The following is a 12,960-nucleotide window of genomic DNA, read 5'->3' as shown; positions in this document are numbered from 1 at the left end:
GTTTTCATTGCACTTCTGAATGCTGGTAGCATGAATATGAAAAGAAAATATTTTTGGTTTGATGAGCATTTCATGCCTTTTTAGACACTGCTCAATGCATGACTGTTGGCGTTGTTAAACTTTCTATACTCTAATTTTTGGGCTTGTGTGATGACTGGATATAACTCTAACACTACTGATCCTATAATGGCTGGATGTGTTTTTTAGATTTGTATTTTTTCACATGTATGAATAAAGCTTATACAACTGTGTGGGTAAAAGCTTTTGTGTATGAGATTTGCAAACTGACAAGTTTTGAAACAATAAATGTCAATCAAATGAAACACAGAGGTAACCCTATCCAAGTATGCCAAGTTCCTTTTAACAATCAAGTAAAAGACTTTTTAAGACTTTTTTAAAACCTGAGGCATGAAAAATTATCTGAAGCTGCATTATCTGGTTTTACGCTCCATTAATGAAACATAAATTAATATAGGACAAAGACATTTTTTTGGTCCCAAATTGGATTACTTCTGGCCCATTTTATGCCTCTTGCCTATTAACATACGGTACAGTAATATGTCAAACAACAAGCATATTCTCAAAAAAGAATGATTAAAATTGAATACATGTAAGTAGAAAACAAAGATTGGAAAGAGACACATCAAAGTCAGCACCTCAGACAATTTATACCACTCTTCAAGAAACCTAAGACTTTTAAAACATTTTTAAGGCATACATTCAAAAAGTCCAATTAAGACTTTTTTATGGAACTGAAAGGAAAGAGTTTATTTTCTATAACCCCTTTCTGGGAGAGGCATTGGAAATCATTATTAGCTATTAATGTGGTCCAGTGCATTAAAAAATGTTGTTCAACTCTATGTGCATGCTGCCTAAGTCCCCGCCAAATAAACCTATTAAAACAGGAAGGATACATTTTCTCAGCCTTCATCCGGTCATTGATGACTGAAATGCTGCACGACTGGATTTGGGCAAAAAGAAAAAAAATACAAAATGCTTCAAGAAAAAGAGTTTTTACAGTAAGAACCAATGACAGCAATGGGATTATTAACCACGAGATAATCTTTTCAAAATATTAAGATTAAATGGGATTTTTTTAAATTTAATTTACTTCAGTTCATTTAAGGAGACAATTTTATCAATATTTGTATTTTTTTATGACACAAACTGGTGGTTTTTAAATTTCTTTTTAATGGAAAAGTTTATATTGTGCAGCTGCCTGTTAAAAAGGCGTCTGTGTATCATTTAGTTCATGTAGTTTAGGCTTAGCTAACGTTTTTTTTTGACGTTTCTTATCAACATATATTGTGTAAGGTCATTCAGCTGCAAAACTATTGAGTTATGATTTCTGGACCATAACGTCTGGCCCTGGCGTGACCTATTTACAAGGCTGCTGGTGTTTCAAAAGTCTGCACTTTTAAGTTGACACCACAAACTTTTCTTGTGGACCAGTCAGAAAAAAATCTGTGTTTAGGAATTTTAACTCAGACAGGCAGGCATAAATTGTAGTATGATGTGTTTGCCATTGCAGCTTCTGCAATATTACTTGCCGTTAATGGTGAAGGAATTTGTCTTACAGCCCTAATTCTTTTGCTTATCCCTTTATTTTCTTTCTCAGAGAGGGTGTCTAACCTAGATATCTTATGCAACTATTTATTTGAAGCCTTTTTAAAGGACATATTTACAAAATTTTTAACCCTATAAAAATGCCAGTCTATACTAATCAACAGTCTCCTAAAATGAAAGTCTTTGCTTCAATCTGTGCACACGTTTCAGTGTAAAATGTTGTATTTATATTGAAGTGCAACAATCTTAAGCTTCGACACTAAACGAGGTAAAGGTCCAGTAATATTACATCATCGTTACACTGAGGCATGTAGGACTTTATGTAAATGACTGAAGCCAAGTCAACCACAAGGGAAAAAATGAAGCCAAGCACTCAACTTTGAAGTCAAAACGAGGACTTTGGTTGAGAAAACCATGACACAATTTACAAATTAAATGCACACCGGAGGACTGGGACTGATCTACTGGGGGAGACCATGACTGCCGTGTGTACACATCATCACCAGGGTAAACCAAACAAGGGAGATTTATAAAGCAAAGTAAGCTGAAACCTTCCACACAGAGGGACACTGAGACTCCTGGAGCACGTCTGGTTGTTGGGGGTACAGTGGGAGGAAAGAACAGCTATGAAATCAAAAGAACCTAAGTGCGAGGATTATAAACCACATCCGGAAGACTAGACTGATCTCATGTTTACATTTAAGCTTTAACCCTCTCTCCATCTGCTTTTCATTCCTTTCCATTCATTCTGAGCATATTCATTGTTGCAGAGAAGCAAAAGTCTGCTTTCCCTATTCGACTCATGAACAATCCTATAGGCCACACCTGGATCTAATCATCAAATTAAAGGAAAGAGGGGAGCTGGTTATGGAGGGATGACGGGGCAAAGGGAGCAGGTCTCCTAGGATTTGTGGTAAAAAAGTGACTTGGAAGATGAGTCCGGGGAAATTGAGGGAGCAGGTGTTTACTGGTGTCAGTGCTCGTGTTCGTTAGACTTGCTGGCATCCAGCTTCAACAAATCCATCTCTAGGGAGTATGAGCTCATCTAATATCCCAACCTCAATCAAATGGGGAAAACACCACCCTAACCTCCAGCAGAGCTTGTTGACAGGCTGATAGGAGGAGTAATGAGCTCCTTTATTTGTTGGAGACTGTAGACCATGATGATTTATAATTAAAAGTTACATAACGTGTCCACACTAGGGAGGTACCACATCGTAAAAGAAAAACAAATAAATGTTGTACATTTTATTCCTCTAAACGAAAAGTCTGAGCTGATGAGGGAATTGGATCCTGTCTGGAAAAGCTGTAGGCCACCTTTTATGTTTTTTTAACAGTGTCGGTTTCCAATGATTTTTACTTTTCATAACACACTATAAAGAGTGATGAAAATTCCAGAAACCATAATGCTAGGCAAATTCCCATGTGGCTCGTCTTTATGAGAGGTTTTCCAAAAATATAGAATTTAAATGTACACTGAAAAGGAGGAAATCTTATCCTTGGACTGCATGTGAGCTGTGATGTAACCCACCTGCTGTGCCAATGAGAAGAGGTCCTGATGCAGCGCTAGCACTGCTCTGTAAAATGCACCATCATGCGTGTCTCTTGGGATCATACATGTGTACTCCTCCATGCTGTCCCAGTGCCCTGAAGAGAAAAGAACAAGATTAAAGCAAAGCACACAAACAGGACTGAAACACTGACTGAAATGTCAGTGACCCAAGTTAACAAGACTTAAACAGATCGAACTTCAGCAGCCAGTCAATGCTGTACTACACCAGACTGCAATGTCAACACTCTGCATCCCACGACAATAATAAAAAAAGTGTCTGGGTCTTCAGATGGAGCGGCCTGGTCTCAGGGTTTACCATTAAATTTGCAAAGTCAAAGCCACAGACCGCAAACCTCAAAGGGTGCCTTTGCAGTGTGGTCCATGCTTTTCTCCACTATTGCACGTTACGATATGTCAATGTTATGACTGGATACTATTCCCATCTGGTTGTGTGAGGCGGCCTTGGCAAGAGCTGTTTTCTTTGCTGCTCGGTTTGATTGCATTGTTGCAGACAGAGCAGTGACTCCATGCTACACACAAGACTGATGATATTGTTCTTTTATATCTGATATGGGTATTTAAGTGTTTACCTAGTCCCCAGGCGGCAGCAGCAGCCATTCGAGCCATCTTGGCTTGGGTTTCCTCGCTCACCAGTGTCCACTCCTCACAGCACTGCTGGTGCAACTGGCCCCTGGAAAAAATTAACCACAATCTTCAGACGGCAGAAAGACTCGCATTGAAATTTTCAATCCCAGACTCACAGTGGTAACATCAGTCAATCAGAAAATTTAATCAGGTTTATTAAGGCGGTTCACACATACAGTTGGTTTGCTCTGGTAAAAATCCTGCACCAGTTTGATACATAGTTTCATAATTACCTCAAGTTTGGTCTGTGTTCACACAGAGACATTTTAAAACCAAAATATGTGATAAACAAAGGAAATGTGCTCTAATTGGTTCGATTTTCTTGCAGGAAAAATCCCTGATGTAAACGAAAAGTATTTGAATCCTTAAATCCTGTGGTTGCTTTACGGATACCTTTCAATTTCAAAATGGACTGACAACTTTACAAACTGATGTTCTTTCTGGTCAGTGTTTTTTAATGTTGTTTGAATTCGTCACTGCAGGCAAATGATTGAAAATCAAGCTGCTGCAGCTTAAAAATAATAAGCTGGTGAGTTGCCAAAGGTCTTTATCAAAACAGCTCAAATGGCACACACAGTGTTTTGTTGCTACTAATCAACAAGTTTCACCTCCATTTCTGGCAGCCATATAACTTTGTGCTTCCCATTTACCAACACTGTGTATGGTGCTACCATTTACTATTGTTGCCATGGCTTTTTTTTGCTTTACTTCCTTCTTCAGTCAGCATGCCTCCTGATTGGCTATTCCTCCAGCTATTGTCACAAGTCTGCTTGTGTCTGCTCGCACACAACTGGATCTCTGGTCATAAACATTGAACACGTTTAATAGCTACAATCTCAGGTTGGAGCGCCTTTGAATTAATGTGACAGAAAAAGCATTTTTCAGATATGTTTTTTTTTGTCAAAGGTTCTGCCTTTCCTAAACAGAGATTACGAGCAGCTGCCAGAATGGATGGAAAGACGGAGGATATACTTCCCATTCCTGAAATAGTCTATTTGGCGGGGCAGGTTAGAGAGGTAAATAATCTCACTACTAGCAAATCCCATTAGAACTCCTCCTTCCCCACCACAAAACCACAAAAAAGGTACCAAGTACCAGTTTCAACATTTCAGCCTTGGTAAATGTCTTTCCACACCAGGGTTTGAATGCGGTTTATTTGTTTTGTAAAATACCAGTGTTAATGAGGCACATGAACTTGGCAAACAGACTGGAGTTCATTCTAACTCAATCAAACAAGTTAGATGCATAATCCCCCTTAGTCAGTCAGGAAATTACTTTCATTTAGTCCATTATGCGCCACAGTATGGCTGCATGGATTGCTTATGCGGTACCTGAAAGAAAAGGGGAAAGTTGTTTGTATATTGAAGCTAAATATGGATTAAACTGGTTCAACATTTCTCTGCAGAATGGCATTGATTCCAGACTAAACCTGACTACCAGATGAGCGTTGGTTAAAAAACTTAACAGACACAAGCTTTTAAAGCCTCCAGCCTAATGAGCATCCATGGGGTCAAGGCAAAAATGTCCCTTTCCTGCACCTATCAACAATGGAAAACTCCATCCCCAGAACAGCCAAGCACTTCTGGCTCAGGATAAGACAGAGATAAGAGTTGTTTTTTATTACGTCTGCCATTATTTATTTCTTCATGTGTTCTTAAAGATGAACATCTTACACCAGAGCACCATCCCGCCACAGTCTGGTAGAATCCAGTATCGCGGCAAACAGATGGAGGTTTGTTCCTCCTGAGGTCAGGTGCATCTAACCAAGACTAATTCGTCATTAACAACAATCAGTGCAGCACCGTCCAGAAGGAGATCAAACCCAATGCACGTGTTTTACAGGCAGGATGCTGGAGCTAGCTCATATGAGGCAGAGAAAGGGGGGGGACTGGTTTGGACAGGGGTCAGTCAAGTGAAGCCGTTCTCCAGCTGTCTGGCGATCAGATAACATGAAAGCTATGGGAATAAAACTGGTAAACTAAAAGCTCTAATTCCAATGCTTAAACAAAGTCATTATTATTACCTAGAAGACCTTTATCTTTGAAACGTATTACAAGACATTAGTTTGTAAAAGTACATGTTGTGTTTACAGCTTTTTAAAGTCTGGAGGAAAAAAACATGTTTCTGTAGCTGAAAATACTTCTTCTCATAACTGCACAGGACAAAAAGACCTTTTCTGAAGGAGACATTTTTGAAGATTTGTATCTGGGCTTTTATGTTTTAATTCAGATAGGACAGCTGATAAAGACAGAAACTGGGGAGAGAGAGAAAGTGTAGGACGTAAGGTGCATAAGGAGGACAACAGCCTATACACATGGGGGGCGCTGACACAACCACGAGGCCATTGGCGCCCCTTTAGTAAAAAATTTAGTCAGCAATGACTCAGTTCCTTTTAGTATCTGAGGGTAAGTGGAAACATATGGTGGGCAGACTCCCGTCATTTCTTCTCCTCAGGATCCCTCAGCTTTTATGAAGAATATTTTATTTCCTGCAAGAAAAGGGGCTTCAACTTTGAAATGCCAAAGGCCAGTATTTAAAGAAGCCAAAAGACTTCCAGTTCAACTGCATTTTGAATCTTGGGCTTATGATTTGACTCAAAATCAATTCTAGATTCAAACATATTTGATTGACAATATATTAAAGAGGTAGTGAACACTTTAACATTTTTTTTAAGTGTACACTGAGGTATCTGACTGAACTATGATTAAACACATCAGTGTTGGTGTTATAGGTGAAGTTTGCACCAAACTGATAAAAATCTGGATTTTACAGCTTTTAATTAGCTCAAACGGACATCTTCCTTGAAAAATCTTTTCTGAAAAGGTGGGGCTTATGTGACATAGAAACCGACCATCGGTAGGTTTGTACATCACAAACTCTATATAAAAGGTAGAGAGTTACCGCCTCTAACTGACCACTCCCATCCTCTCCTGCCTGCACCTGCACTGTCTCGGCTCTGAGAGCGCCGGCTATAGTAACACCGCTGCTGGAGCCAATGGACCGAACAGGTCGTGCTCAGAACCACCACGGTCCACCACGACACTATAGGGGGACTCTAGAGGGGAAAACTCCTCCACTTTAAAAGATCTCTACGAGGCAGCAGTGCTGTGGGACTCTGTCTGTGTCTCTCTCTGACAAGGGGACATCACTATCCCTCCTGCCTCATCTGGAAAGCCCCGTCCTTTACCTCTCCCTCCTCTCAGAGCCAAACTGCCCACTTTCTGTGCATTTTTTTAATTACGGAGGTGGGTGGAGTTGGCTCTGAGCCGGGGGTTCACTTACACTTTAATATGTAAGAAAAGGGATTCTTAGTTCAAAAAAAGGCTCCAATCTGCTTTGCCCTGAGTAGATGCAAATTCTCTGTTGACATTACAAAGCTCAATAAAACATGTTAGATGATGGTGCTAGCATTAATCATGATTAATTAAGATCCATAATCAGTGCACTGTTTTTTTTAAACTGCAATTAACTGCATGCTTTATTAACCCTCATGTATAACACTTTCATATGAATAAAACTAGTAGGTTTATCCCAAATAAAAATGTTTTTATTTATTTATTTATTTATTTTAAATCAGAAACTTCCCAGTTAAAAATGGTGTGATCATAAATCTAAGGTCTTCATTGACCATTCATTGTTGCGTATGTATGTTGGTTAGTAGTTACTGACTTCTGTTAGACTTATTTTAACTCTGGGTAGTAGTGTGTGGTGTGAGCTCGGGCATGAATCACTCCTGAACTGCTCTGCTTTCATTTTGCAGACATTGCATATTGAATACGTCTGTTCAGGCCTCAATCACAGATGCAAAGAATGCCCTAATGCCTTAAAAGGAAACAAGAAAGGCAAAATGTGTTGCTGCTTCAAAGAAAGTGCAGGCAGTATGCTAGTGCTGGACACAGCCATACATTACTGTGCAGAAGGCAGCATTACTGAGGATCCAGGACTGTCACACCCCTGCAGCACTGGTTTATCTGAAAAGGTGGAATGAGTGCACAAGTAACAAATACCAGCAGTGGATGAATTAAGGATCTTCTTAGGAAAAATAATGTAAAAATATCATGTAATAAATTATATGTTTTTAAAAATCTCTTGCCAACCAAGAAAACTAGGTCCACCAACTTGCAGCTCTGTTCTGCAGTGCACAAGGATGTGCTACATCCTCAGACGATTTGCAAATACAGCTGAATACTCAAGGCAGCAGTGTGTCCTTGTGCATAAAACCCTACCTATTCCTATGATGGAATGCAATTTTTGTGGTTTGTAGCTTGTTGATACAGTTAGTATAAAGCAAAGGCAAACACTAAAAACTCAAGCAGAAACAGCTGGTATTTCTTCCAGGCCACTGAAGAAGTCAAATGATTGTGATGGTGCAACAAAAATGACATTGCAGGGCTGCACTTCAGAGAAAAACCAAATGCATTTTTCAAACTTAATTTCTAACAAAAATATGCTGAGAAACGGTTGAATATCAGCAATTTTCCTCTTGATAAAATCAAGATACAAAATCAGAATCTGAGAGAAAATCTGAATATAATCAGACAGTCTTTTATCATATAAACAACCTGGCTGCATAATAAGATTGATCCTGTATTCCCAGAATCTCAGATGGAAAAGACCAGTTCTCTCAATATGAAACAAACATGTTTAATACAGAGACAGAAAACCGGTAAAGACGTTAAAATTGTTCCTAAAACTGGTACAGACCCATGAACTCACAATTACTGCTAACATTGACAATTCCAACAAAATCCAGGTCATAGATTTTCCTGGTATATAAGCCAGTCTGTTTTAGGAGTCTAAGAATAAAAGGTTTCAACTGTTTTTCTGTGCAACACTTTCTGTTGCGTTCAGCAAAGTCCACAATTTGTTTTTTTCTGTGCAGCTGTCTAGCTCTTAAGCATCTGCTATTGCCATCTTGAACTTGCATCTAGTTGAGCTATCCGCCTATGGTGCCTATAGTCCCTTGCGAATCACTGTGCCCACCTCTGCCGGTCACTGACTTTGATTGTAAAATCGTTTTAATCAAACCAATATTCAACACGGTTTGTTAACAGTGTGTCCCTGTTTGCTATTTTTCTTGCAATATAAAGTGAAATGTAATTATAAAATAGGATGTGTCATGAAGCATCCACAAAAGTCAGATAATTAATATTTCTCACTGTGAGAAGTGCTTGTTCAAAAACTGCCCATCTTGAGAATTAGACCATTTCTCAGGACTGCTGTGTGTGAAGTATCACTCAGATTAGATTTTAATTGGCAGTTGGTCATGGTATGCTGAGTTGCAAAATCATTGTAATGACCTGGATATATGACCAATATATTTTAGATTCACCTGAAACATTTCATCAATTGAGTTCTAATTTCCACACAAACCTAATCCCTCTCACCTATAAATACACACAGTGGTGTGTCTTTGACTTTTCACCCCCTTGTTTGTGCCGAAACATCTCAAGCTCTAAAAGGTTTTACTTGTGGTTCCACTGTGCCATATCTCATGTAATTTAAAAATTTACACCCCAAATAAAACAGCTGCATTCTTTATCAAGTATTTCAAGAGAAACTCTCTGATCTATTGTAGGCCAGTCTGGTATTTTATGGAAAGGCTGAAGTACTGTGAGCAAGTCTGCTCAGGGTAAAAGGCAAAGCTATTTGGCACAGCCTGGAGCTCTCTGGGCAAAATTGGTGAATTAGTTTTGGGGGAAATGGCTGCAGCATATGCAGAAGTGCTTTTGAGGAACTATGCAACAATTTACCAAAGCACGGCCCACTGTTTATCTAAAACCACCGCAGTTAGAAAAGAATGACAAGCTTTCATCTTCACTAATGCATGCGGAGAGTGAAGATACAAATAAGCAAAACAGAGCAGAGAGAAAAGGGGGAAAAAACAGATCACTAGATTGGATGGATGGATGGATGGATGGATGGATGGATGGATGGATGGATGGATGGATGCATGATGGATGGATGGCTGGATGGCTGGATGGATATATGGGTGGATGGATGGATGGATGTGTGGATGGATGGATGGATGGATGGATGGATGGATGGATGGATGGATGGATGCATGGATGGATGGCTGGATGGATGATGGATGGAAAAATGGATGGATGATGGATGGGTTGATGGCTGGCTGGCTGGCTGGCTGGCTGGCTGGCTGGCTGGCTGGCTGGCTGGCTGGCTGGATGGATGGATGGATGGATGCATGGATGGATGGATGCATGGATGGATGCATGGATGGATGGATGGATGGATGGGTGGATGGATGGATAGATAGATGCATGGATGGAACACGCCCATTTTATACTCAATTTTAGGGATGTTTCAAAATTTAACTGATAATATTTGAAAAAAGGACTGTGTTCACTCCTGATATTTGGTGGGTTAATAGCATGTGCATTTAATCATAAATATCATAGTTAGAATTTTGTGGGTTACTTAAGAGTCTAATGCCAAAAATATGAACCAATGAAAGGGAACAGATGTTAGAAAAAAAAGTCTAACCCTGCAAAGCTGCTCCAACATCCCTAAGTATTCCAGAAAGTTGCATTGTCCACAATGAATTGGGGAAAATCATTAGTTGCATCAGGGTGCATGCCATGTATGATGGTAGCGTCTGTCTTTGCAGTCATGACAAAGTTTGTCTCAGCATTTTGCACAGGTACACTGGCTGCATTGATATACAGGCCAGAGCAATCATTTAAATAAAACATAGGTTTCAAAAGTGTGTCTTGTTCCCTGGATTTTACAGTAGCTTACTATGGATCATATTTAAGTGTTTAAACTCTTCTGTCAATCCTCTAGATTAAGTTTTAATCGATTTAATTTCATAACTGCATTTTGGCTCACAGTTGCTTCAGAGCTGTCCAGTTCTGAACTCTGGTCTGAGTTTTGAGTGTCAGAGGCATTTAGTGACTAAAAAAGCACAATATCCTCTTACCTATCAGGGGACATTTTGTTCTTTAAAGTTTGATCTCTTTTGACTCCTGCCTCAGTCAATTGTTACATAATCTCCCAGCCTTAACTGTGCACACACAAACATTAAAACAAAGCCCCTATTCAGCTGAAAAATTTTCTTGCAAAACTATTGAATCATTTCTTGTGAAATGAATCACAGTCACAGTATACAACAATAGCACAAGGACGGCATGTTACATAAGCAAATTAACATCTGTTTAGCTTCATGACGATCCACATATTTGGATCCCTCTGACATCTTGTGACTTTCTTTTTCCCTAAAAACGCTCTTTGAAGGTGGGCGGTCATTCTGAATTCGAACCTCAGCTGTGGTGAGGTTTCTTAGGAGTGGCAGCGCCTCTTGCTAGCAAAGGATGCCTGTTCATGCATTTCCCAGAAAAAATACCTATGTCAATTTAAAGGAAAGTTTTCTCTCTCTTTTTCTGTCCTGTCATCAAAGGCATAATGTCAGAATTCATTAGGGAAAAGGCTTCCTACATAACCTGGGTAAATAAAAAAGTAGGCGTTGGGAGAACTACCAGAATGCATACAACCTCTGATGCTGTCTATACTCATCAGGTTTAAACCTCGAGAAAGTGTTTTCTCTAATTCACCTCGCTGACATTTATATCAAAAAGCCCAAGGCAGAGTTTCCAAGAGAAAACACATATGTAATAAATTGAATGCAGACAGCTGCCTTAACAAATACTCTGACTAAAGTGTATACATTTCAAAGAATCTGTGACCAGAAGGCTGGAACATTGATTTAAACAAACTGTTGCAGCCCTACTGAACTCACAACATCATATATATCTCTTGACATACCATTCTCCCAGGGCCTCCAAGCAGCGCATTCTGCCCAGGATGAGCTCAGGGTCCTCTTTGTTCATGTCGATTTTCTTGTCGTATGCTACCAGAGCATCCTCCCACTCATGGAGCTTCTCATACCAGGTGGCTTGGATTTCCTGCCAGAAAAAGAAGACAGAAGTGTTCATATGAAACTTATGAATGTCCGTGTTTTGTAAAATCTCCAAAATGAGTTTCATATCCGAAGTATTTGAACATTTCATAAATCATTCTTTGTGAAATAAGAAGTTTTAGAACCAAACCGCCTGGTTGATTACACTTAAATTTGTGTTTATGATGTCAAGAAGAGAGACACCAGACTCAACAATACAGAGGAGCTGAAAGCTGCTATCAGAGCAACCTGGGCTTCAAAACACCCCAGCAGACTAATTCACTCCATGCCGCATTGCATAGATGCAGTCATACACCCAAATCTCTTAACTGGTTGCAACAGGCATGTAGTACAACTGAACCACAACAATAGTTAGCATGTAATTCCCCTCAAATGATGCAGATTGGTTCAGCCATTGTCTGACCGGAAAGAAACGTTTCATCTTGAAGCTTTGCAAGATGAACCCACCTGACAATAGACATTGAACCTGGCCAATCCATTAGTTTTGCAAGGTTAGCTCACAGATTAGCAAATAGTTAACTGGTTGTAAGGTTATTTAAAAAAAAACATGAACGTCTTTACAGAGTGTATTTCATCAACCAGTCTAGGCTTCATTCTAGATGTTATACAGATTTTGAGAAATACATTTTAGCATGATTTCAGTCAGCTTTATATGTTCACATGTACTTTGAAAAAACTGTTTTAGTCCGTTAGCCTCATAGCATAATTGCCTTAGTCATGTTTTAGCCAAATTGTGATATCTGCCCAACCATACTCTCCTAACACTGCTGACTCATTGTACTTTATTTTTCTGAAAACCTTAAAATATGAATTATGCTATGAAGCTAGTGAGTTGGACTAGCTCTCACCTTATATACATGTTTACACTATTCAATGTAAATTGTCTAATCTACCTCATGTTAATCTGCCACATCATTACATATCTTATCTTTTCAACCATGTTTATTTAGCATCCTTACACTTTGCAACTGTATCATTAATGCACACTGATTTGTAAATAGTAGCTAAATAGCTAGAGCTTGTAAACATTTTCATTTAGAATTTATATCATTTTTACTATTTTTTAGTTTTATACTAAAGGTTTAATTCCTGTATGTTGACAGAGAAGCTAACCAGAGACAAATTTCTTGTCAGTGTAAGCATACGTGTCCAATAAAGCTGATTCTGATTGTGACACTGATTTGACTGCAAGTAAATGTACTGATTGACCTCCTGTTGAAGTGACTTTTGGTTTTGACTGTTTCTGAAGGGCATGCAGAGATCT

The 12,960-nt window shown here is 39.1% G+C and overlaps 1 protein-coding gene across 1 annotated transcript in view; it reads right to left on the bottom strand.

Annotated features, from left to right (window-relative positions):
- The window catches only part of mtor (mechanistic target of rapamycin kinase), a 172,724-nt gene that overhangs the window by 64,997 nt on the left and 94,767 nt on the right, over window positions 1–12,960 (bottom strand). Inside the window, exons 30-32 of the mRNA XM_041798734.1 lie at window positions 11,543–11,682; window positions 3,709–3,809; window positions 3,098–3,213 (exon numbers count right to left, since the gene is read on the bottom strand). Of these exons, the coding sequence (XP_041654668.1) occupies window positions 3,098–3,213; window positions 3,709–3,809; window positions 11,543–11,682 (357 nt within the window). The remainder of the gene's footprint in view (window positions 1–3,097; window positions 3,214–3,708; window positions 3,810–11,542; window positions 11,683–12,960) is intronic.

Source organism: Cheilinus undulatus, linkage group 11 (assembly GCF_018320785.1).
Source record: "Cheilinus undulatus linkage group 11, ASM1832078v1, whole genome shotgun sequence".
Taxonomy (NCBI): domain Eukaryota; kingdom Metazoa; phylum Chordata; class Actinopteri; order Labriformes; family Labridae; genus Cheilinus; species Cheilinus undulatus.
This window is presented reverse-complemented; position numbering and strand designations above follow the sequence as displayed.